We start from the raw sequence: 25,174 nt of genomic DNA, 5'->3' as shown, positions 1-25,174 counted from the left end.
TTTCCTTTCACGCTGCACTTGGAATTAATTAGAGTCTCGGAAAGCGGCCCAGACAGCAGCGAAGCCCCGACTCCCTTCCCCCACATGGCCGGAGCCCCCGCCGCAGAAGGCGGAGTCCACGGTGACGCGCGAGAAGAGAAGCTGCGCGGCGAGCTGGTCCGCGCGCTCCCGAAAGTGACGCAGGACGTCGCCGTGCGTGCGTGCGTGCGTGCGTGCAGACGGCCGCGTCGGGGTGCAGAAGAAGATGGCGGTCTCCACAGGTCGGTTCTCGGGCCGGGCTGTAGGCTTTCGCACTTGGAACCCGGCTCTGCCACTCCGTCTGCTGCTGGCAGCTGGGCGCGACCATGTGGGTGAAGCCGGAGTGCGCCTTCTCGGACGCCGGGCTCCTGGCGGAGCGAAGCCCGCACCGGGGGAGGTCCGGGCGGGACCTGCGTCCAGGGCCCGGGGCGGCCGTCGGGGGCGACGGGTGGTGCTCGGGCGGCGGCCGCACGCTCGCGGGCTGGGGCGGGGTGGCGCCGGCGCACTCTCGGGGTCCGCGGGCGGCTGTCGGGGTGTGGACCGCGGGCGGGGTGGGCGCGGGGAGAGGAGCTTGGGTGGGCGGGTGTCCACCTGCGGCGAGCGCGGCGTCCGGCGGCGGAGCGTCCCGGTGGCGGGGGGTCCAGTTCTCCCGGACACGGGAGAGGAGACGCTCTATGAGAAGGGGAGTGTCGCTTTTTTGTAATAACAGAAAGGCGACCGTTCCTACCTCATTGGATCCGAGTTCTCTTCTTTCATTCAGTGAAACTGCAGTGCAAACTGCATAACAGCTCAGAAGGAGAGGAGAGCTCATGGGAGAGCGTGGTTTCTGAGATACGCTGCTCAGCTCCGGGCGCCTGGAAGGCAATGTTTGGTTTCCTATGAGCACAGACTTTGAAGTTAAGTTTTAACGATAACGTTTTACAAATTTGACCATTTATTTTTTTTAAATATATTTTATTGATTTCTTACAGAGAGGAAGGGAGAGGGATAGAGAGTTAGAAACATCGATCAGCTGCCTCCTGCACACTCCCAACCGGGGATGTGCCCGAAACCAAGGCACATGCCCCTGACCGGAAATCGAACCTGGGACCCTTGAGTCCGCAGGCCGACGCTCTATCCACTGAGCCAGAACCGGTTAGGGCCAATTTGACCATTTAAAAAGGTGTTAAGTTAAAAAATGTTAAGTTTTATTACTTAAGAATGTTAATTGGATATGATCATTTGAAACCGGATTATAGGACAGTGTTGATTTACTCTTTCATGCCTTCATTGCATAATAAATCGAATTTTCAGATTATGTGCTGAAAGGGGAGGCTTCGGTGTATTGTGATTGGTACTTTTACGGTCATACTTCAAGATACATGCTACCTACATTTTAACGAAAAATTGTCTCTTAATTCTCATCTTTATTATGTACAGGTGTCAGACGATCAGATTTTAACGATTTTAGAGTTGGGGAAATATTTCAGTATATTTTGGGTCAGAGCTAACTAATAAAGCAAGAATTATTTAAAAAGTGACGTTTTAGCCGAAACCGGTTTGGCTCAGTGGATAGAGCGTCAGCCTGCGGACTCAAGGGTCCCAGGTTCGATTCCGGTCAAGGGCATGTACCTGGGTTGCGGGCATATCCCCAGTGGGAGATGTGCAGGAGGCAGCTGATCGATGTTTCTCTCTCATCGATGTTTCTAACTCACTGTCTCTCTCCCTTCCTCTCTGTAAAAAATCAATAAAATATATTTAAAAAAATAAATAAAAAGTGACGTTTTAGTGTTACAACTTCAATGTACTTGATATTTGAACTTGAGTGTGCTTGTGAATGGAGCCATATCTTTTTAAGAGTTGTACTTAGTACTTACAGGTTCTTGAAAACTTAGTAATGAAATGGTGCATTTTTATTTGGTCGATAGTTTTCATTTTATGGATTGTTTATTTAAACATGATTTTTAAAAAATATATATTTTATTGATTTTTTTACAGAGAGGAAGGGAGAGGGATAGAGAGCTAGAAACATCAATCAGCTGCCTCCTGCACACCCCCTACTGGGGATGTGCCTGCAACCAGGGTACATGCCCTTGGCTGGAATCGAACCTGGGACCCTTCAGTTCGAAGGCTGACGCTCTATCCACTGAGCCAAACCAGCCAGGGCTAAACATGATTTTTATCTAACATAATTCATATGAGAGAGATAGAAAATACTTTGAAAAGACCAAATATTAGATGATACCAATAGCAGATACTCTTTGTTAATCGTGGCTAGTAATTTTTGGAAGTCAAACATAAATTGGGGGCCCCTGAAACTGGCATGGCGGAGTATCTCTTTGACAAGCACGGCCTGGGAAACTGAGAGCTAAGCCTTAGCTAAGGCTTCCCATAGCCACGGGTGACTTCCTGGTCACCAAAGCAGTACTGCATGTTGGAGTTAACCCTTATCTTTTCTGTAACTTGTACCAAATCATCCACTTACGTCTTTTCATTTGTACCATTCCTTCAAATAAAGTAATTTTGTATCCCCATTCCCAAGTAAATAGGTAAATTCTAAAGTTGCTGATTATTAGCATGTTATACATAGGAAGCCTGCATTTTAAAGTTTATATTTAGCCTAAGGTGGCAGTTTCATTCTGCTTTTTAGATTTATGAAATTTGAAACTTAGAATAATAAAAAAGAAGGTATTTTTGGTAGTTGAGGTTTTTTTTTAACTGAAATTAGTTTTGAAAGTGTTGCTAAAAACTTGGCATGGTCAAGTTTTTAATATTATTTCATTTATCCATGTTTTTGTGCTTTATATCACTTGAAAGTATTGGTAGAGAGATGAGTGCAGAGAAAGCTTTGGACTATGTTTTGAAACTTTTTAAGTTTTAAGCTATATATATATTTTTTAAAATATATATTTTATTGATTTTTTACAGAGAGGAAGGGAGAGGGAAAGGGAGTTAAAAACATCGGTGAGAGAGAAACATCGACCAGCTGCCTCCTGCACACTCCCTACTGGGTATGTGCCCACAACTAAGGTACATGCCCTTGACTGGAATCGAACCCGGGACTCTTGAGTCCGCAAGCCGACGCTCTGTTCACTGAGCCAAACTGGTCAGGCTTAAGCTATATTTTGTTTTGTTTGCTTTTTGGTAGCAAGGGAAGTAAATAGTACTTCTGTATTTGTGAAATAAAAGTGACATAGCGTGAAATTTAAAATTAGATGATTTTGATGGATGTAAAATACATTTTTTATTTAAGTCAAAATAGTCTTTTAATGATTGATTTTAGAGAGAGAAAGGAAGGAAGGGAGACAGAGAGCGAGGAACATCTATTTGTTGTTACACTTATGCATTCAGTGGTTGTTTCTATTTATGTGCCCTAACTGGGAATAGAACCCACAACCCTGGTGTATCGGGACAACACTCTAACCAACTGAGCTACCCAGCCATGTCATAAGTAAAAATAATCTTGATAAAGATAGTTGTTTGATAATAGGCCAAAAAGAAAAAAAAAAGGACCTGATAAATATTGTTTCATTTTTATTAAAGCACTAGAGGCTCAGTGCACGAAATCGTGCACAGTTGGGATCTGGCCAGCCCATACTGATCAGAACAGATGGGGGCTGAGCCTGCCCGGGGGAGGGGCCGCAGGTGGTTGGTGGGCCGACTCCACCCCTGATCAGGGTTAGAGGGTGATTGGGGGCGGGGCCACCCAGGGGGAGAGGCCATTGGCTGGCCGGCCCCACCCCCTGGTCAAACTCCTGGTTGAGGGGACAATTTGCATATAAGCCTTTTATTATGTAGGATTACATATGAATATTTTAATCCCCCCTATGATATGTTTTATTGATTTTAGAGAGGGGGGAAAAGAGAGAGAGAGAGAGAGGGAGAGAGAGCGCGCACTAAGCGAGCTTTGTGAAATGTTAATGTGAGAAACACAGATCTATTACCTTTGGCATGCATCCTGACTGGGGATTGAACCCGCAACCTAGGTATATGCCCTGACCAGAATCGAACCCGTACTCTTTTTGGTGTACCAGGGGCTGCTCCAGCCAACTGAGCCACCCTGCTGGGGCAAGCATTATATTTTAACGCGCATTATCTAAATCATCTATTTTACCATTCTCATAGTTGAAGAAACATTTTGGGAAGAAATTCTAATTGGACTGAGACTTTTAAGCTGAAACATACTTTTCCATACCATTTGGTCTTCTTCTTTTGCAGATGAAAAAACAGAGGCTTAATGAAATACAAGGTTTTACATTGTTGGTTACTAATAATTCAAGATTAAAATCCAGGTTGTGTTTTATCCTCAGTCTAGTGTTCTTTCTGTTATGAGGAACTACTGAATATTCCTCAAATCATGCATCTTACTTCCCTTTATTTTTTTTTAATATATTTTATTGATATTTTACAGAGAGGAAGGGAGAGAGATAGTCAGAAACATCGATGAGAGAGAAACATCGATCAGCTGCCCCCTGCACACCCCCCACTGGGGATGTGCCCACAACCCAGGTACATGCCCCCGACCGGAATCGAACCCGGGACCCCCCAGTCCGCAGGCCGACGCTCTATCCACTGAGCCAAACCGGTTTTGGCCATCTTACTTCCCTTTAAACTAGAAAGTGGCTTTCACACTTTCCTTCCTAGCACATTTCACAGGACATACATAGCTAGCTTAAGGAATACTACTCTAGGGAATAGAATTTAGTGCCTGTGATTCAAAAATTTCATTATATCTCAGTACTAAATTAGTGTTAGGTAAAAAAGTATGTGCAATACTTCTTTTTAAAATATATTTTATTGATTTTTTACAGAGAGGAAGGGAGAGGGATAGAGAGTTAGGAACATCAATGAGCGAGAAACATGGATCAGCTGCCTCCTGCCCGCCCCCCACTGGGGATGCGCCCGCAGCCAAGGTACATGCCCCTGACTGGAATCGAACCTGGGACCCTTGAGTCCGCAGGCCGACGCTCTATCCACTGAGCCAAACCGGTTAGGGCAATACTTTTTTTTTTTTTAAATAGATTTTTATTGATTTCAGGGAGAAAGGGAGAGCGGGAGAGAGAGAAACATCAATGATGATAGAGAATCATTGATCGGCTGCCTCCTGCATGTTCCCTACTGGGATTCAAGCCCACAACCCGAGCATGTTCCCTTCAGTCCACAGGCTGACTATCCACTGAGCCAAATCAGCTAGGGCTGTGCAATACTTTCTTTTTTAAACCAACTTTATTCTACAAGAGTTTTAGATTTACGGAAAGGTGAATATAGTGCAGAATTCCCTTATACTTCATAATTAGTTTTATAGTATCGTATGTGAGTGCGGTGCATTTGCTGCTTCCAGTATTTTATCCTTTGTGCTTTCAGTGTAAGGAAATCTCTCTCAGAGTTTATTCTGAAGTTTTTTTACTTCCTCTGGGACATTGTCATCCTTTCTTCAGTGTCACTTTTCTCATTTACATAATAAACTCAACTTTACAAAGTTCTGGCTGCTCCTCTAGAGTCTCCAGCATTCATGTGGTGGGGTATTGCTTCTGTAACTATTTAGAGTTGATTCAGATTGCACTTCCAATGTTACTAGTTTTTGTTTCTTTGCTGCACTTTCATCTTTGTGGGCTAATTTTCTTTTTCGACTATTTTTATAGAACGTCACATGGGTTTACTTACCACTGGTAGACAAGGAGGCAACACTGCTACATGCTTTGCTGAAGTGAACTGAGTGACAAATGTGCAGTGACCCATCACCAAAAGACTTTGAAAGATGTGAAGTGATTGGCCACTGATAGGATGCTCAACTCTTATTTACATAGAGATTTGTGGACTGAAGAACTAACTAGCAGCAAAGTTTGTACTTTATGCGATTACTCATAGTTAATATACTGTGTTAACTGAAGTCTGAACTGTGTTGATGGGAGACTACTTATTTAACCAAACCATGGTAACAAGCCGTGCATATGGGAACTGTGGAAAGCAAAGATTGCCCATATGTGGAAACATCCACTTAACAGTTATTTGGGGAGCTGTTTGATATAAATGTTCAAAGGATCGGATATGATGCATGTAGATTGGAATAAATAGAATAAAATTTAACGTTCAAAGTTTGTTTAAAAGTAGTTGACTTTTTGCCGAAACCGGTTTGGCTTAGTGGATAGAGCGTCGGCTTGTGGACTGAAAGGTCCCAGGTTCGATTCCGGTCAAGGGCATGTACCTGGGTTGCGGGCACATCCCCACTAGGAGATGTGCAGGAGGCAGCTGATCGATGTTTCTCTCTCATCGATGTTTCTAACTCTCTATCTCTCTCTCCCTTCCTCTCTGTAAAAAATCAATAAAATATGTATTTTAAAAAAAAAAAAAAAAAAAAAAAAAAAAAAAAAAAGTAGTTGACTTTTTAAAGAGCAAATGTACTTATAAGTTAATCTTTGGGACTTGATGACTAGGTTTGGGAATGATTTATTCTTGTTTACAAAGTCTTAGCTGATTTGTGTAAGAATAGGTTATTTACAGTTTCAGTTGGAACTCAGCTAAGTTTCAAACCACAGGAGGAGAGCAATCCTATGGCCTCATATTAGGTCTATACATATGTTGAAATAATAGTTCTAATGGAAAGTACATTATGGATCATCTAGGTTATAGGCCAGGTTTATTTTATATATGGGCAATGGAAGTATCGATATGTAGTGACTTTCACAAGATTTTGTATCTAGATGTTGAGTCCAGGGATAGTTTCTCAATTTCAGGTTCTTTGATTCTCCTTCTGTATCACACTGTATTCTGTAAAATTTTTGGTTGCTTTCATTTAGTGGGAACCCAATAATGTTATTTCATAAATAAATGCCATTAAGAATCAAGAGAAGACACTTGTTAGAGCCTAATGGCATTATAAGTAAATAAAACTACATGTTCTTTTAAGGAGTGAGTGATTGTGTTGAATTACAAAAACTTTTGGAAAATTGGTTTTAGTGGCTAAATATTATTACATATTTACACATCGGGGTAGAAGTCTAAGCTCCATGTCAGTATGAGGTTTAACCTTATATTAAAAACTGCTGGGCTGTTTTCCAAAGAGAAACTATATTCCCACCAGCAATTTATCTGCAATACAAATTTGGTATTGCAGGCAAATATACACACAGTAATTGATCCCTTAGTGGTTCTTTTAAATCTGAGGTTTTCCCTCTGAGTTTATTTTGGGGAGGGTAAGTTATTAGGAATAAGGGGTTCATAGAAACTCATCTCTGTATCAGAAGTAGGAATCACAACCTGATGAGTTATCTTCAACATTTCCAGTATTGGTTCCTTCCTGCTCCCCATTCTTCCTCTTACCTACTTTCCCAAATAGGGTGCTGCTGGACATGATTCTCTATGTTTATCAGGTAGGAAAAACTTGGTTTCAAGATTTGTGTGACTAGGTAACAGCTGTGTAACCTGGCCGCCTCCTCTCCAGGGGTTTTGAAATGGTTACTAAAATCCAAGATCCCGTGGAAAAAGGCCAGTCTTCTCTATAAGGTCCTTGATAACACCTTCGAGTGATGGGTCATAAGAAATCTGAAGCCTCTGGGAGATGGAGCTATAAATGAATATTGAGTTTGGTTTCAGGAAGTTAATTTTATATTTTTAAAAACACCTTTATTGTGATATGGTTTGCATACCTATTTCATCTGTTAAAAGTGTATAATCTACGTAGTTTTAATCATGTAGCATGTGTTAATACCTCATCCATTTTTATGACTAAATAATATTCCATTGTTTAGATCTACCGCATTTTATTCATTCATTTGTTGATTTGGGTTATTTTAACTTTTTGGCTATTATGAATAATGCTCCCATCAACATTTGTGTACAAGTTTATGTATGGATATATATTTTCATTTTTCTGGGTATATACTTAGGTATGGAATTACTGGATTATATGGTAATTATGTCTAGTTGTTTGAGGAACTGCCAAACTGTTTCCAAAGAGAAACTATATTATATTCCCTCCAGCAATGAAAAGGAGCCTTGTGACTTCTTCACATCCTCACACACACTGCCTGACGTTTTGATTCTAGCTGTTCTAATGGTGTGACATAGTATTTCATTGTGGCTTTGATTTGCATTTCCCTGATGACTAATGATTTTGAACTTCTTTTCATGGGCTTTCTCTATATCTTATATGGAGACATGTCTATTCAGATCCTTTGCTCATTTTTTAATTGGGTTGTCTTTTTATTGTTTAGTTGTAAGAGTTCTTCATATATTTCAGATGCAAGTCCCTTATCAGATATATGGTTTGTACATATTTTCCGCATTCTGTAGGTTTTTCATTTTCTTGGTGGCGTTTGAAATGCAAAAGTTTTAAATTTTGATAAACTCCAAATCCAATTTTTTTCTACTTTATTAGAATGCAAAGTCTTGATTCTGGTATGTAGTTAGTTGGTTTTTGTTTTAAAAACATCATGTTGACATTATATCAATTCTAATTAATGATCTGGTTATGGTTATTTTACATGATTTCCATGTGACAGAAGGGTAGAAGTATGAGTTCCACCTGGGTGTGAGGTTTAACCTTACATTAAAAAAAAGTTATATAGCCAGACACCAGGCATACTCCAAACTGATTATTCTTTGTAAGTACTATAATTATGCCGTATATTTTTCAATCTAGTGAAATGTACAGGCAATGCATAACTTGGTGTACTATTTTGTTATTCATGCTGGTGTCATCTACCCAAATGATCAATTTTGGTTTGCTCAACAGTAGTGATGTAAGTAGTTATTTCCTAAGAGGAAATACTTAAATTATTGAAAAGTCTTTAATTTCCTGAAAATGTTTACTCTATAAGCAGTGATTTGGAGGGAAAATATTGACTTATTTTGTTTAATATGACTTTCTAACTTTGGAAGCTTACTGCAACTTCCAAGACTTAGAGGAGAGCGGTTCCACTTGTTTAAGTCGACTGTCAGAAGACCTCACATCTTGTTGAGTGTATGCCACTCCTAATTTTACTTAGAAATTCATATTAGAGAGGAACCAGAGTATATTGTAGCTTGCCTAATTTTTGTCCATTCCCTGGTTTGTTTGAAGGGAATTGTCCCTTCCTAGTTCTGAAATAAACATTGTTAGCTGCTTTTCTGGAGAATGTTCAATAACTTCTGTATTCTCCCTTGATCAATGAAGTATAGTGTACCTGAGCAAAATCTTCTGCAGCAATTTATTGTATTGTATTGGAATGTATCTGCTTACATTGTCTTCACTCCACTGGAGTGTAAGACCTTGGGGAAAGAATTTCTTTATGTTTGAAATCAGCAAAACCTGCTACAGGACTGGTGCATAAATGTTGAAAGTTGAAAGTAGCATCTGCCATAAATTCACCAAATGTTTATTGAGTGCCTCTTGTATTGTCATCACTTTATTATTATTATACTGTTTCTGTGTAACTGACTTAATGAGAAAATAAATAGCTCAAGTAGAACCTAGCTTTTCCCTTTGTATAATGTTTTACTTACAAACTTTGTTTTTAGTTTCCTTTTCTGAAGTGAAACAGTACTAAAAATATTTTATGTTCAAATATATTCATTGACTAAACACTAGCTGAATTAGTATACAACTCATAGACTTCTGAATGAATTATTCATATAATTGTAGACATTTTTGGGAGTACCTGGGGGCACAGTAATTTCGGTTGTAACTTAAAAGAGTACCAATAGCATGACTCATAGTATCCTAAACATAATGCACCCCCCATACTACAGAATTGAGGTACTTTACAAATCCTCTAGTCCAGAGCTTTTTCCACTTATGTTTGAAGTGTAATACAAATGCTTCAGATGTACAATTTTTATTATTATTATTATTGTTGATTTTAGAGAAAGAGGAAGGGGGGGGAGAGAGAAAGATAGAGAAACATTTGTTTTTCCACTTATTTATGCATTCATTGGTTTTTTGTTTTGTTTTTTAATTTCATTGTTTGATTCTTGTATGAACCCACAGCTTTCGTATATTGGGATAACACTCTAACCAACTAAGCTACCCAGCCAGGACCCAGATGTACAGCGTTTGATTTAAATTTTGTTTTTTTCAGATTTTTTTTTAAATATATTTTACTGATTTTTAACAGAGAGGAAGGGAGAGGGATAGAGAGTTAGAAACATCAATGAGAGAGAAACATCTATCAGCTGCCTTCTGCACACTCCCCACTGGGGATGTGCCCACAAACAAGGTACATGCCCTTGACCGGAATTGAACCTGGGACCCTTGAGTCCGCATGCCAATGCTCTGTCTATCCACTGAGCCAAACTGGTTAGGGCTTCAGATATATTTTTATCTATCATGTTTCATCATTTCTAAGACAATTTAATACCTGAAATGGGTATTTGTTATATACCCAGTTTAATTGGTAGTATTTTTAAAAAATATGTTTTTATTGATTTCAGAGAGGAAGTACAGACGGAGAGAGATGGAAACATCAATGATGAAAGGGAATCATTGATTGGAGGCCTCCTGCATGCCTCCCACTGAGCCTGCAACTCGGGCATGTGCCCTGACCAGGAACTGAACCGTGACCTCCTGGTTCATAGGTCAGTGCTCAACTACTGAGCCATGATGGTGGGGCAGTAGTATTTTTTAATTTCATAAAATAATGGTCTATCATATAGTTGATGCCATCTTAGATTTGATTAAATACAGTATTTACAAATGTGTTAAAATATTCACTGAGGTGAATATATAATAGACATAATGTGTTTTCCCTCCTAAATAATTCACTGTACTTACTGAAAACCAGGACATTCTCTTACATTACAGTAATATAATTATCAAAATCAGGAAATTAACATTGATGCAGACTTTTATCTATAGGCCCTATTCAAAGTCCTCCAATTTTCTGATTGATGTCCTTTAAAGCAAAATACTAATAAATTTTTTTTTTCTAATATATGATCCACGGTTGCATTTGATTGTCCTGTTTTTCTGCTCTCCTTTAATTTGGATTCCTGTTGACTTTTAAATGACTTTATTAAATACTAGAGGCCCGATGAATGAAATTCGTCCAAGAGTAGGCCTTCCTTCCCCTGGCTGCCGGCACTGGCTTCTCTGGCACCCTGGCTTCCCTCTGGCCGCTGACACCTGCTACAGACCGCTGGTCGGTGGCCTGGGCCTCCCTCTGTAGGACGATTGTGGAGCCCCCCGATTGATTGCCCTGCCGGCCGGTGGTCTGGGCTTCCCTCTGTGGGGCGATCATGGGCTGATGGCCAGGCCCCCAGCCAATCACATCACACCCGCCTTGGCTGGCCTGGTGCCAGTAGGTGTCATAGAGTAGTCTCAGATGGTTGTTCTGCTGTTTAGCCGTTCGATCGATTTGCATAATATGATTTTATTATATAGGACTAGAGGCCCAGTGCATGAAATTTGTGCACTCAGTGGGGAGGTGTCTCTCAGCCCGGCCTGCACCCTCTCGCAATCTGGGAGCCCTTGGGGGATGTCAGGCCTAAGCTGGCAGTAGGACATCCTTAGCGCTACTGCCGCTGCACTCACCAGCTGTGAGCCCGGCTTCTGAATGAGCGGTGCTCCCCCTGTGGGAGCACACTGACCACCAGGGGCAGCTCCTGCATTGAGTGTTTGCCCCCTGGTGGTCAGTGTGTGTCATAGCGACCCATCGTTCGTTGAGCTGTTCAGTTGATTTGCATATTAGCCTTTTATTATATACTAGAGGCCCGGTGCACAAAATTTGTGCACTGGGGGGGGGTCCCCTCAGTCTGGCCTGCGCCCTCTCACAGTCTGGGACCCCTTGGGGGATGTCCACATGCTGGCTTAGGCCTGCTCCCCAAGGGATCGGGCCTAAGCTGGCAGTCAGACATCCCTCTGGCAGCCCAGGAGCCCTCGGAAGATGTCCACTTGCCAGCGGGAGCAGGCCTAAGCTGCAGTCGGACATCCTTAGCGCTGCTGAGGAGGCGGGAGAGGCTCCCGCCATAACCGCTGTGCTGGCAGCCATCAGCCTGGCTTGTGGCTGAGCAGAGCTCCCCCTGTGGGATTGCACTGACCACTAGGGGGCAGTCTGTCCCCTGGTGGTTAGTGTGTCATAGTGACCAGCCATTCCGCTGTTAGGGTCAATTTGCATATTACCCTTTTATTATATAGGATCGAGGCCTGGTGCACGGGTGAGGGCCGGCTAGTTTGCCCTGAAGGGTGTCCCGGATCAGGATGGGGGTCCCGCTGGGGTGCCTGGCCAGCCTGGGTGAGGGGCTGATTGCTGTTTGCAGGCTGGCTAAGCCCCCCAGCAGGGACCCTCACCCCATAGGGGTGTGGCCAACCTGGGTGAGGTGCTAAGGGCTGTTTTCAGGCTGCCCACACCTCCTTCAGGTGGGAGGGTCCCGCTGGGGTGCCTGGCCAGTCTAGGTGAGGGGCTGAAGGCCATTTTCAGGCTGGCCACAGCCACGGGCTGGGAGCAGGTATCTGGGATTTATTTATCTTTTATAATTGAAACTTTGTAGCCTTGAGTGGAGCTCAGGGCAGACGGGAAGCTTGGCTTCCTCCATTGCCGGGGGCAACCCAAGCCTCCTGCTCACTCCAGCTCCGTGGCTGCTGCTGTCTTAGTTGGGTTAATTTGCATATTTGGTCCTGATTGGCTGGTGGGTGTGGCTTGTGAGCGTGGCTTGTGGGTGTTGCAGAGGTATGGTCAGTTTGCATGTTTCTCTTTTATTAGATTAGAGGATTCTGTTTTCATATATGCATTTATCTGTTTTTTTAAATTAATCTGTTGATTCCTGAACTGATTTCACATTATCTTTTTTTTTTTTTTTTTTTAAATATATTTTATTGAGTTTTTAGAGAGAGGAAAGGAGAGAGATAGTTAGAAACATCGATGAGAGAGAAACATCGACCAGCTGCCTCCGCACACTCCCCACTGGGGATGTGCCCGCAACCAAGGTACATGCCCTTGACTGGAATCGAACCTGGGACCTTTCAGTCCGCAGGCCAACGCTCTATCCACTGAGCTAAACCGGTTTAGGCTTATCTTTTTTTAATATATATATTTTTATTTCAGAGAGGGAGAAAGATCGACATATCAATGATGAGAGAGAATCATTGATCGGCTGCCGCCTGCCTGTCCACACTGGGGATTAAGCCCGCAACCTGGGCTTATGCCCTGACTGGGAATTGAACTGTGATATGGCTCAGAGGTCGAGGCTCAACCACAGAGCTATGCTGGCCAGGCTGATTTCACATTATCTTAATTAATTTCTTTGGCTGGTGATGGTGATATCTAGGGAGTATCCCCTATTTTCTTTTTCTTTAACATTTTCTCCAAACTCTTGCCTCTTAGAAGACGTCTTCCATAAGAATATTAGTCAAGTTCCAGGAATTTCAGTTTAAATGGGAAGAATCTGTACATTAATTTGTAGAGAACTTAACATCTTTGCAGTGTTTGGTAGCTAGAATGCCCTATTAATTTTCTTTTTGATGTTCTCCCTGACATCTTACATATTTTCACCCACTCTTTAACTTGATGGTTTCTGTTCTCTGTGGTGCTTCTGGAGAATTTCTTCTTCAAGGAGACCTTATTGTCCCTTCTCTTGAAGTGAATTCTTCTTTCTAGGAGCTCCCGTAATACTTTCCACATTCCATTGTGCAGTAGTAATTTTCCTCTCTTAGATTGTAAACTTCTTGAAGGTAAACAAAGGTTCTAGTCCTCTTGGTAGTAAATGCCTAGTATAGTAATTGCTTCTAATAGTAGTCAAATGTTTATGGAGCAGAGGAATGAATGAATGTAAAAGTAAATGGGTGATAAAATATAGGTCTTCCTATACTTTGCTGCTTAATATGTGTTCCTCTACATTGTGGTATTTACATAAATTTCTCAGGAAAATAATCAGGAATTTGGGAATATAAGTATTCAAATAAAACAAAAATATTTGAATATTGAATTTCTGAAAAATTAGAAAAATATTACCTATGGAGAGCTCTTATATTACTAGGGGCCCAGTGCATGAATTTGTGCACCTTGAAAGGAACTGTGGGCCACGAGGCTGTGGTGGGCATAGGGGTGGGTCTCGGCCCATCCTCTGCGTCCCCGCCCAGCTCTTCCCGCCACAGCCCCTGGTCCCCTGTCTGCTGGCAGCCCTGCTGCCGCCGCTCCCATGTGCTGATGGTGCCGGCCCTGCTCACACCTGATGGCGCAGAGCGATTGGGGCCGGCGTCAGCAGCCCGTGCGAGTGGGGCCGGTGTCAGCAGTGGGTGCGAGTGGCAGCTGCTGCCTTGATCTCCCCTTAGGAGCAGGGGGAGGTGGAGAAGCCATATTAGGGGCGATTGGGGCCGGCAGCTGCCACTTGCACCTGCTGACGGTGCTGAGTGATCGGGACTGGCGCTGGGTGCTGGTAGTGGGTGCGAGTGCTGGGCGGGACCACAGCATGTGGGAGCAAAGAATTTTCGGTAACCACCAGAGGCTCGCCCTGATGACAGCGACTGGTGCCCTGCCTTGGTCTGGCGCCCCCACTCACTTGCTCCACCATCCCACCACAGCTGATACCCACCATGTTCCATGCCCTGCTGCCGATGCCCAACATGTTCCGTGTGTGCCCCCTGGTGGTCAGCGCACATTATAGCCACCAGTTGTTTGGTTGTTCTGCCGTTCGGTCTATTTGCATATTAGCCTTTTATTATATAGAATATTAACGTGAGTTTAAGTACTGCAAAAGCAGCAAGTAAGTCCCTATTTCTGGGACTTAAATTTTAAAACTTTATAGTGTTTTTGTTTATAAAGCAGATTTCAACAGTGAATATTTCTTGAAAAATATGTACTGTATTTTAAGTTGTACATATTTGTATTCTCCCTAATCCCTCTCTACCCCTATAAATAAGTTATAAGGTGAGATATAGCATACAGTTCAGAAAGAGTGTTACATACCATGTTGGGAAATTTGGTTTTAGTTTTGACTTGGCTACCTACTAGTTTGCTGTGATCTTGATTGAGTTACTGTATGTCTTTGGTCTTTGTAAAATGTGGATATATATCTGTTCATCATACCTCAAAAGATTTTTCTTGTATTCAGATGGATGGCTATAGGAGAAAGTACTTTGAAAAAATATAAAATGATATTTATATTATTTCCTTGGATAGGAATATTTTGCTTTGAACACAACCAGTGTGTGATATATGAAAAGGTTCGTAAGAGAATTCAGAACAGGATTTATTTTGTCACAGTTGTTCCCACAGTTGGTCAGAATGTTTTTCTCATCCACATCAGATTTGCAGGGATTGGAGACGATTTAGCAGGAGGTAGTAGGGAAGTAAAGTGGTTTCATGTGGAGGCAGTGGAGAATAATGACTAACAGATTGGGCTTTGAAATGTCAACCCTGACTCCCCTACTCATTCTCCCTTATTAGATTGAACCTTATGAAATTACTATTTCTGTTAGTTAAAAAGATGTCTGAATATCAGCAGTTTCATTCCTAAGATTTAATCTGGTAATTTAAGCCTTAATTTTCTTACTTTGTGAAATGGTGATGTTAATAAATTATAAGGGCTCTAGTTGGTTTGGCTTAGTGGATACAGTGTCGGCCTGCAGACTGAAAGGTCCCAGGTTTGATTCTGATCAAGGGCACATGCCCAGGTTGCGGACTCCATCGCCAGCGTAGGGGGTGTGCAGGAGGCAGCCGATCAATGATATTCTCATCATTGATGTTTCTATCTCTCTCTCCCTCTCCCTTCCTCTCTGAAATAAAATATCTATACTAATAAAAGGGTAATATACTAATTAGACTGGGTGACCTTCAGGACGTCCTTCCGGACAAATCCATGGTGGTGGGGCTGAGGCAGAGACAGTTAGGGGCGATCAGGCCAAGAGGGGAGGGCAGTTGGGGGCGAGCAGGCCAGCAGGCAGAGTGGTTAGGGGTGATCAAGCAGGCAGGCAGGTGAGCGGTTAGGAGCCAGCGGTCCCGGATTGCGAGAGGGACGTCCAACTGCTGGTTTAGGCCCAATCCCATCAGCAGTTGGACATTCCCCGAGGGGTCCCAGATTGGAGAGGGCGCAGGCTGTACTGAGGGGGTCCCGTCCCCCCCCCCCCCGCATGAATTTCGTGCACGGGGCCACTAGTGTTTAAATAATAATACAAAAAATAAGTTATAAGGTAAGATTGAATGAAATACTTTTACTTGTAAAGCTCACAGAAAATGTCTGTCATAGAGGTGTTTAATAAATATGTTACTTTAACTAAGTAAGCTTGTTGGGGGTTTGACTGGAACTCGGTACTCCCAGAGTGGCGCAGGAACCAGAGAATAAAATCACAGATGGGATTTTTCTCGAGTTCTATCTTAACAGCAGAACCCAGCAGGTTCGTTGAACAGTGACAGAAAGCCCTGTGCCTGAGAGAACTCTGCAGGGGGCAGGTAAGCTAGCCACCCCGTAAGCCTGGTGTGAACCTGGAAGAGCCAGTCGTGTCACTGTACTGCACATGTGCCCCAGGCACTCTCTTCCTTAACTTCGGGCATTTGGCTGAGGGGGAAGGAACCTGTAGCTGACCTCCGTTCATGAGGACCAGCTAAAGTAGGGTTGGAAAGCAAGTAAGACAAAAAATGTATTCCATTGTTGCTACAGGTATTTTCCATTAATGTTTGAGTAGGTGATGAGTTCACCTGGTTAAGGAATATAGGTGAACAATACCCCTTCTCCCACTAAGGCTAATATTAGTCACAGGGAGCATTTTAAATGATACTTACTTATGGTTGACATAGAAATATGTTCATAAGTGGGGAAAAGGAATTAATAAAATTATGACTTACATGATTTCACTTTTGGGGAAAAACACAGAAACTATTGTGATATATGGAAAATAGTCTGAAAAGAAATATACTAAAATGTTAACCATAATTATTTCTGAATTTTTTGAGTTTTGTACATCCAGACTGTTAACTGGGATCCACATTTCAAAACTATACAAGTTAAAATTGGAAAATTCTTATTTTTAATGAACACAGCATGGCAAGACTCATTTTAGTATTTATTTGGCAGTCTTTATTTCTGGTTTAATGGAATTAAAGGCAAATGATATCCTGCAGATTAAAAAGGAAGCATGTTTTCTAGGTGGCTTGCATTCAGTTTTGCTTGAGTGATTACTTTTGGTCTTATCTCTTATGAGTGGCGCTTCATTGTAATGTAAAGAGGACACAAGGTGTTAGTGGGAAGCCTGGAGACTTGGGTTTTGGCTTTGGCAACTAGCTAGTAGATAAGTGTCTGGGATTATCACCTAACTTCTGGTGAAAATTTTCTTCCAAAGTGTTTGGTGTCTGGATGATCTCTGAGATTTTTCTGAACTTAAAAATAGAATTAAAGGATTTCAGCTAGAAAGGAGTGGGTATATGGGCTATTTTCTTCCCTTTTAATGATGATCCGAGATTAAGGGATTAAAATATTTAATAGTATTAAAAAATAACACATATATACACAGAAAAAGGACTAGCATGACTATAAAAAAAAAAATGCTCATCGGTCCAAGAAATCTAGAGAGCAGTTAATGTATACACTGCAATTTTAGTTGAGTAACATCTGTATTTTGTGTTTTTCCTTCTTCACAGGCATTAGTAGTTGGTTGAAATAAAACCAGAATGTTTTAGCCTTGAACTTTAAAAATATAGTTCACTTGCCCTAATCGGTTTGGCTCAGTGTATAGAGCGTCAGCCTGCGGACTCAAGGGTCCCAGGTTCGATTCCGGTCGTCAAGGGCATGTACCTTGGTTGCGGGCACATCCCCAGTAGGGGGTGTGCAGGAGGCAGCTGATTGATGTTTCTCTCTCATGGATGTTTCTAACTCTCTATCCCTCTCCCTTCCTCTCTGTAAAAAAATCAATAAAATATATTTTTAAAAAAATATAGTTCACTATTGGTTTTTGGTTTTGTCCTATGCTTTTAAAACAAGTTTTAGGCGCTATAACTTTTTAAATGCTAACATTGCCAAAAATTTATCCATTAATCTTAGAACTATTTTCCCAAAATGCTATATAGAAAGATGATGAAAAATTAAACAGTAACTAGGTTTATTCTGTGGCACTTAAGTAAAGAGAAGCAGTAATTATACATTGTTTACTTTGTAGTTTTGGATGCTCATAACGGCAGTGGCAGACGGGGCTTGGATGTGCAGAAGGGCCACTCTAGCTAGGGCCACTGCCACCTAGGTTGGGGACTGTGTGTCCTGCTCTCAGAACAATGAGGCTTGTGCAAGGTGGCTGGGCTCTATTTGTTGTGGGGGCACTATTGGTGCTAGCACTGTTGAAAGCTGCCAGACGCAGGAAATGAAGTAGCCCATATACCACCCCTTTCTAGCTGGGGTGAGGGGGGATCTTCAAGCAGAAATCCTTCCGCACTTCTGGAAAGCTCCACTACTAAACCAACAAGGAATACCCCATATGTGCCTTTCAGCCTTACAAGTGAATCTGCCAAAAGAAACCCATCAACAACTACAGTTTCCCCAGTCTCAAAAAATGTGACCTGTCACCACCTTGAAACCCATAGCAACATCTAAAATGACAACACCAGGGGTCTCAACAAATAAGACTTCCACCAACTTAAAGTCATACCCAAAATAAGTGTTCCACAAAACACATCCCAAGATGTCAACATCCAAGATGACCACAGTCCATAATAGTTCCGTGACATCTGTTTCTTCATCCGTAACAATCACAGCAACTATAAATTTTAAAGAAAATAAAGGATCAAAATTTGATGTTGGCAGCTCTGTTGGTAGTATTGCATTAACTCTGGGAATTTTCTTCTTTACGTTGGATGCAAGTGTATTATTCAAGAAGAGGCATTTGGTATAGAACCAATGAAGAATGTGATCCCATCATTTAAGGAAATCCAAAGACCCATTGAAAGAAGATTGATGCAACTCTATTAGTTTAAAACAGTATTTTCTATTTGAAATACTAAAACTAGGCCATGCATATACTGGTAGTGTACAATATTATATAAATACTAGAGGTTCGGTGCACAAATTTGTGCACGGATGGGGTCCCTTGGCCTGGCCGGCTATCAGGGCCGATCCGGGCCATCACCCAGTCCCAGTTGGACTGATTGGGGCAGCTGGCTGGGAGGGGAGAGGGGGGGAAAGGACTGCGGGAGGTTGGCTTGGGAGCACACTGACCACCAGGGGGCAGCTCCTGCATTGAGTGTCTGCCCCTGGTGGTCAGTGGGCATCATAGCTACTGGCCGGTCGTTCGGTAGTAAAGGTTGCTGAGGCTTTTATATATATAGATATTAAGAGTCCTCATAATTACTAACGGTAAAAAGGGTTTGGTTTAGGTTTTAACACCTTTCATACCGCATAGAAATCTCTAAGACATACGCCAGGGACCGCACGTTTTTGGGCAAACTGCACGTTATTTAAATCATCATAACTACAGATCATAATGCACTTTAGGTGGTGTTTTTCAATAATTATAACATTTTTATTTACAAAAACAATTAAACAATTAAAGTTCCTAGTACTTTTTTAACGTATGGTACTGTGTAAAACATTTTCCTCTATGAAGAGGGGCCAAACAAAATTTACATAAGTATCTAGATTCACTCCTTTTTCCATGGGCGGCACACACTCTGCAGGCTCTCGTAGGAAATTTTTTCTTTCCACTTGCTGGAATACATGTAGGCTCATGCTGCTTCATATCACCTGACAACCTTTTGGGTGGATCTTTACGAGGTGCTCTCCTTGCACCCCCAGGGGAAGGGCTGGACAGATTTGTCTCTGGTTCCGAAGAGCCTTCATTATTGTCATCCGTTATCCAGTCTCTCGCCACCGATAGCAGAAACTGTTTATACTTCATTTTTGCTTGTGGATTGAGGACGTTGTACACTCTAAATGAATTGAAAAGTCCACAGTTTATAAGGCACAGCACTACTTTTTTTATCCATTTCATCGTTTTCCTTAGAATGGAACAACACGAAAGGAAGTGTATCAGTTTCGTTGGTTTCCTTCCTTTTTCTGAGAGAGGGCATTTCTAAAAGCACCAGGAACTTGAAGACGAAGACTATTCGAATGACCAAAATACAATGTAACTGCAATGCTTTATGGGTTCGTGCAATTATATAGTTTTTCATAGACTGACCTGCACGGTTTCCACCAATGAGATCGCTTCATTCGATGTGGACAAGACAGTGTGTTGACATCTAAGGTCCATAACAGATGGCGCATGAAAAAACGAGAAAACTCGTGAGCAGTCCTTAACAGATGGCGCGCAAAACACGAGAAAGCTCGTGAGCGGTACAAAAGGTGTTAATAAATATTTGGAGCATATAGTTAGTGCAATGGTTATATTCATTTTTAGAGCATACATAGTAAGACAAGTCCTGTCCTGTTTTCTTGTGGCAGTTGTTACATACTGCCAATAATTGGAAGACATCATTAAAGGGCTAGATGCCTCAGGATTTTTTTTTTTTTTCATTTTATTATGTCTTTTAAATTCTCTTTTAATAATACTTTGTAGTTGTATGTATATAGGTCCTTAACACTCTTTGTTAAGCTTATTCCTAGATATTTTATCCTTGTTCATACATTTGCAAAAGGAATTGTTTTTTCCCTGAAATTTCATTGTTAGTATAAAGGAATGCAGATTTTTGTACAATGATTTTGTATCCGCAACTTTACTGTATTTGTTTATTGTTTCTAAGAGTTTTTGGTGAAGTGTTTAGGGTTTTCTTTCTTTTTTTTTTTTATTGCTTAAAGTATTACAAAGGGTATTACATATGTGTCCTTTTTTCCCCCCCGCCCTAGACAGTCCCCTAGCTCCCCTATCCCCCAGTGTCTTATGTCCATTGGTTATGCTTATATGCATGCATACAAGTCCTTTGGTTGATCTCTTACCCCCCTCCCTCCTGTCCCCCAACCCTCCCCGGCCTTCCTGCTGCAGTTTGACAATCTGAGGCAACTCTGCCTCTGTATCTATTATTGTTCAAAAGTTTTGGTCTCTATTATCCATGAATGAGTGAGATCATGTGGTATTTTTCCTTCATTGACTGGCTTATTTCACTTAGCATAATGCTCTCCAGTTCCATCCATGCCGTTGCAAATGGTAAGAGTTCCTTCCTTTTTACAGTAGCATAGTATTCCATCGTGTAGATGTACCACAGTTTTCTAATCCATCGACTGATGGGCACTTAGGCTGTTTCCAGATCTTAGCTAACCACATCATTAGTCTTGTACTGACTTGTTGGGTGTGCGCAACAGGAAATATTTCACTTTACGAGAGCAAGAAAAATAGGTTTATTTGCATTACACTTATTTGTGCAGTTATTCAGTATCTGGTAAGTTAGTGTTCAAGAAAACATTAATTTTTATTAAAATGTCCTATTGTTTTATGTTAACGATGACTCATGTAGGTCAGCCTTTTGTATTCAGCATGTCTCTATCAAAATAAATCTATGTTTCTATGAAAATTGAAGCTTTTGTTTTTTTGTGGCCCACATAAACTTAAACCTTGTTTATTTGGCCTGTGTTAGCCTTTGAGTTTGACATGCTTGCTCTAGGTTCATCCATGCTGTCACACATGATAAGATTTCATTCTTTTCTATGCCAAGTAATACTCCATTGTGTATATATGTATGTACTACAGCCTTTTTTTTTTTAGTTTATTTTTTATTGTTGACAGTATTACAGTGTCCCCAATTATCCCCACACTGCCCCACTCCATCCAGCTCTTCTCCACCCCAGGCCATCATAACACTATTGTCTGTGCCCATGGGCATATATGCGTATGAGTTCTTTGTTTAATCTCTTCCTGTCTCCCCCACTCCTTCTCCTCTGAGATCTGTCAGTCTGTTCCATGCATCCACGCCTATGGACCTATTTTGTTTGTATTTCTGTGGTATCAGTTGTTAATTTTCCTCTTTCACTCATGATTTTATTTATTTGTGTCTATTTTTTCTTGATGAGTCTGGTTACAAGTTATAAATCTTGTTTATCTTTTCAAAAAACCAGCTCTTAATTCCATTAATATTTTGTATTTTTTTTAGAGTCTGTTTTGTTTATTTTTGCTCTGGTTTTTATTATTTTGTTCCTCCTTCTCATCTTGGGCTTAGTTTGGTATTCTTTTTCTTTTTCATTTAGGTGTAAGGTTAGATGGTTCATTTTAGTGTTTTGTTGTTTCTTGAGGCAGGCCTGCATTGCTATTAATTTTCCTCTTAGGACTGCTTTCTCTGTGTCCCATAGATTTTGGGTTGTTGTATTTTTATTTTCATATGTCTCAGGGTTTCTCTTGCTTTCTTCCTGATCTCATTGTTAACCATTCATTGTTACTAATGTTATTTAGCCTACATGTATTTGTGTGTTTTTCAGTATTTTTCCTAGAAATTGATTTCTCATTTCATACCATTGTGGTTGGAGAAGATGCTTGATATGATTTCAGTTTTTTCAAATTTATTGAGACTTGGTTTGTGGTCTAATATGTGGTCTGTCCTGGAAGGTGTTCCATGTACATTTGAAAAATGAATATTCTTCTGCTTTGGGTGAAATGCTCTGATGATATCAATTAAATTTACATGATCCAGTGTGTCCTCTAAGGCTGCTGTGTACTGGTTGATTTTCTGTTTGAAAGATCTATCCATTGATGTTAATGGGGTATTAAAATCTGCTACTATGACTGTTAATGTCAATTTCTCCCTTTAGGTTCGTCAGTATTTGCTTTACATATTTAGGTGCTACTATATTGAGTGCATAAATGTTTACAAGGTTTATATTCTCTAGTTGGAATGATACCTTTGTCTTAGAAATGTCCTTCATTGTCTCTTATTATTATTGCCTCTGTTTTAAAGTCTATTTTATCTGATATAAGTATTGCTACCCCAGCTTTCTTTAAATTTATTTTTATTTGCATGAAATACCTTGTTTTTTTATCCCTTTACTTTTCATCTGTGTGTGTCTTTTGTTCTAGGCGGGCCTCTTGTACACAGTCTTATTTATTTATTTTGTAAAATTTTCTTTGTTTATATTTTTATATTTACTTTTTTACTATTTTGTTTTTAGTCTTGTTTATTTTATTCATTCAGCTACCCTATATCTTATTTTTTCATTGGAGCACTTAACCCATTTATTTTTAAAGTGATTATTGATAGGTCCATAGTTATTGACATTTTATTATTTTCTTTTTTATTATTATGTTTGCTTTTTTTTTTATATATTTTTATTGAGTTTTTACAGAGAGGAAGGGAGAGAGATAGAGAGTTAGAAACATCGATGAGAGAGAAACATCGATCAGCTGCCTCCTGCACATCTTCCACTGGGGATATGCCCGCAGCCCAGGTACATGCCCTTGACCGGAATCGAACCTGGGACCCTTGAGTCCACAGGCCGACGCTCTATCCACTGAGCCAAACCGGTTTCGGCTATGTTTGCTTTTTAAAAAAATATATTTTTATTTCAGAGAGGAAGGGAGAGGGAGAGAGAAATAGAAACATCAATGATGAGAGAGTATCATTGATCAGCTGCCTCCTGCACACCCCCTGCTGGGGATCAAGCCCGCAGTCTTGGCATGTGCCCTTGACTGGAATCAAACCTGGGACCCTTCAGTCCACAGGCCAACGCTCTATCCACTGAGCCTAATCAGCCAGGGCTGCTTTTTTTTTTAAATCCTCACCTTAGGATAATTTTTCCATCGATTTCTAGTGAGAGTGGAAGGAGCTGGAGTAGGGAGAGAGAGAAACACCCATGTGAGAGAGACACATCGATGGTTGCCTCCTGAATGCAGCCCCACTGGTGTTGGAACCTGCAACCAAGATACATGCCCTTGACTGGAATTGAACTTGTGACCCTTTGGTCCACGGGATGATAATCTAACCAGGAGCACAAAGCCAGGGCTATGTTTACATTTCTTTTTTTTTCTTTTTTTAAATATATTTTACTGAGTTTTTACAGAGAGGAAGGGAGAGAGAGAGAGTTAGAAACATCGATGAGAGAGAAACATCGATCAGCCGCCTCCTGCACATCTCCCACCGGGGATGTGCCCGCAACCCAGGCACATGCCCTTGACCGGAATCGAACCTGGGACCCTTCAGTCCACAGGCCGACGCTCTATCCACTGAGCCAAACCGGTCTTCGGCTGTTTACATTTCTTTATTCTTCATCTTAAAGAAGTTTCTTTTATATTTTATGTAATACTGGCTTGGTAGTGATGGCCTCCTTCAGCTTTTTGTCTGTGAATTTATTTTTATTTATCTTTTCTTCCATTTTATATGGTTGCCTGGCTGGGTAGAGTAGTCTTTGTTGTAGGGCCTTGCTTTTCATCACTTTGAATATTTCTTGCCAAACTTTTCTGGTCTGAAATGTTTCTGATGACAAATGAGCTGATAGTCTTATGGGGAACCCCTTGTAGATAACTGCCTTTCTGTTGCTACTTAAAAAAAATTTTTTTAAATTGATTTCAGAGAGAAAGGGAAAGAGAGAGATAGAAACACTAATTATGAGACAGAATCATTGATCGGCTGCTTCCCACACTCCCCTCACTGGGGATCGAGCCTGAAACCTGGGCATGTGCCCTGACTGGGAATCGAATCGTGACCTCCTGGTTCATGGGTTGTTGCTCAACCACTGAGCAATACTGGCCAGGCTGTTGCTGCTTTTAAGATTTTCTCTTTGTCTTTAACATTTAGAATTTTAATTATGATGTGTCTTGATGTAGCTCTCTTGTTTGGGACTGTCTTTGCTTTCTGGACTGTGTGTCTTTTTCCTTTGCCAGGTTAGAGAAGTTGTCAGTCATTATTTCTTCAAATAGGTTCTCAATCCCTAGCTGTTTCTCTTCTTCTGTTACCCCTATGACATGGATGTTGTTATGCTTGATGTTGTCACAGAGATCCTTTTAAAAAAACTGATCTTAGAGAAGAAAGGGGGAGGGTGAAGAGAGGTGGGGGGAGAGAGAGAGACAGAGACAGAGACAGAGACAGAGACATTGATGTGAGAGAGAAACATTGATCAGTTGCCTAGGTATGTGTCCTGACTAGGAATCAAACCTGTAACCTTGCAGTGTATGGGACCATGCTCCAACCAACTAAGCCACACTGGCCAGGCTACTAGAGGTCCTTTAAACCAGTGGTCGCCAACCAGTGGCCCGCGAACCACTGATGATCCGTGAGGTCCGAAAGGTTGGTGACCGCTGGTTTAAGGAGACCTTTGGAGCAGTGGTCACCAACCAGTGGTCGGTGAGGTCTGAAAGATTGGTGACTGC

At 41.4% G+C, this 25,174-nt stretch overlaps 1 protein-coding gene across 6 annotated transcripts in view; it reads left to right on the top strand.

Annotated features, from left to right (window-relative positions):
- Positions 1-220: 220 nt before the first annotated feature.
- The window catches only part of UBE2V2 (ubiquitin conjugating enzyme E2 V2), a 58,700-nt gene continuing 33,746 nt past the window's right edge, over positions 221-25,174 (top strand). Inside the window, exons 1-2 of one of the 6 annotated variants that reach the window (XM_081110962.1) lie at positions 221-260; positions 5,640-5,838. Coding sequence is in view for 2 of the 6 variants with exons in the window: in XM_081110961.1 (XP_080967087.1) it covers positions 245-260 (16 nt within the window). In the remaining 4 variants the exon portion in view is untranslated. Of the gene's footprint in view, positions 416-5,639; positions 5,839-10,407; positions 10,552-25,174 lie in introns of those variants that run through there. The other 5 variants (XM_081110961.1, XM_081110960.1, XM_081110963.1 and 2 more) reach the window with 5 other exon arrangements.

This window comes from Myotis nattereri, assembly GCF_964212035.1.
Source record: "Myotis nattereri genome assembly, chromosome: 17".
Taxonomy (NCBI): domain Eukaryota; kingdom Metazoa; phylum Chordata; class Mammalia; order Chiroptera; family Vespertilionidae; genus Myotis; species Myotis nattereri.
The sequence above is the reverse complement of the archived record's forward strand: the minus strand, read 5'-3'. Positions and strand labels throughout refer to the sequence as shown.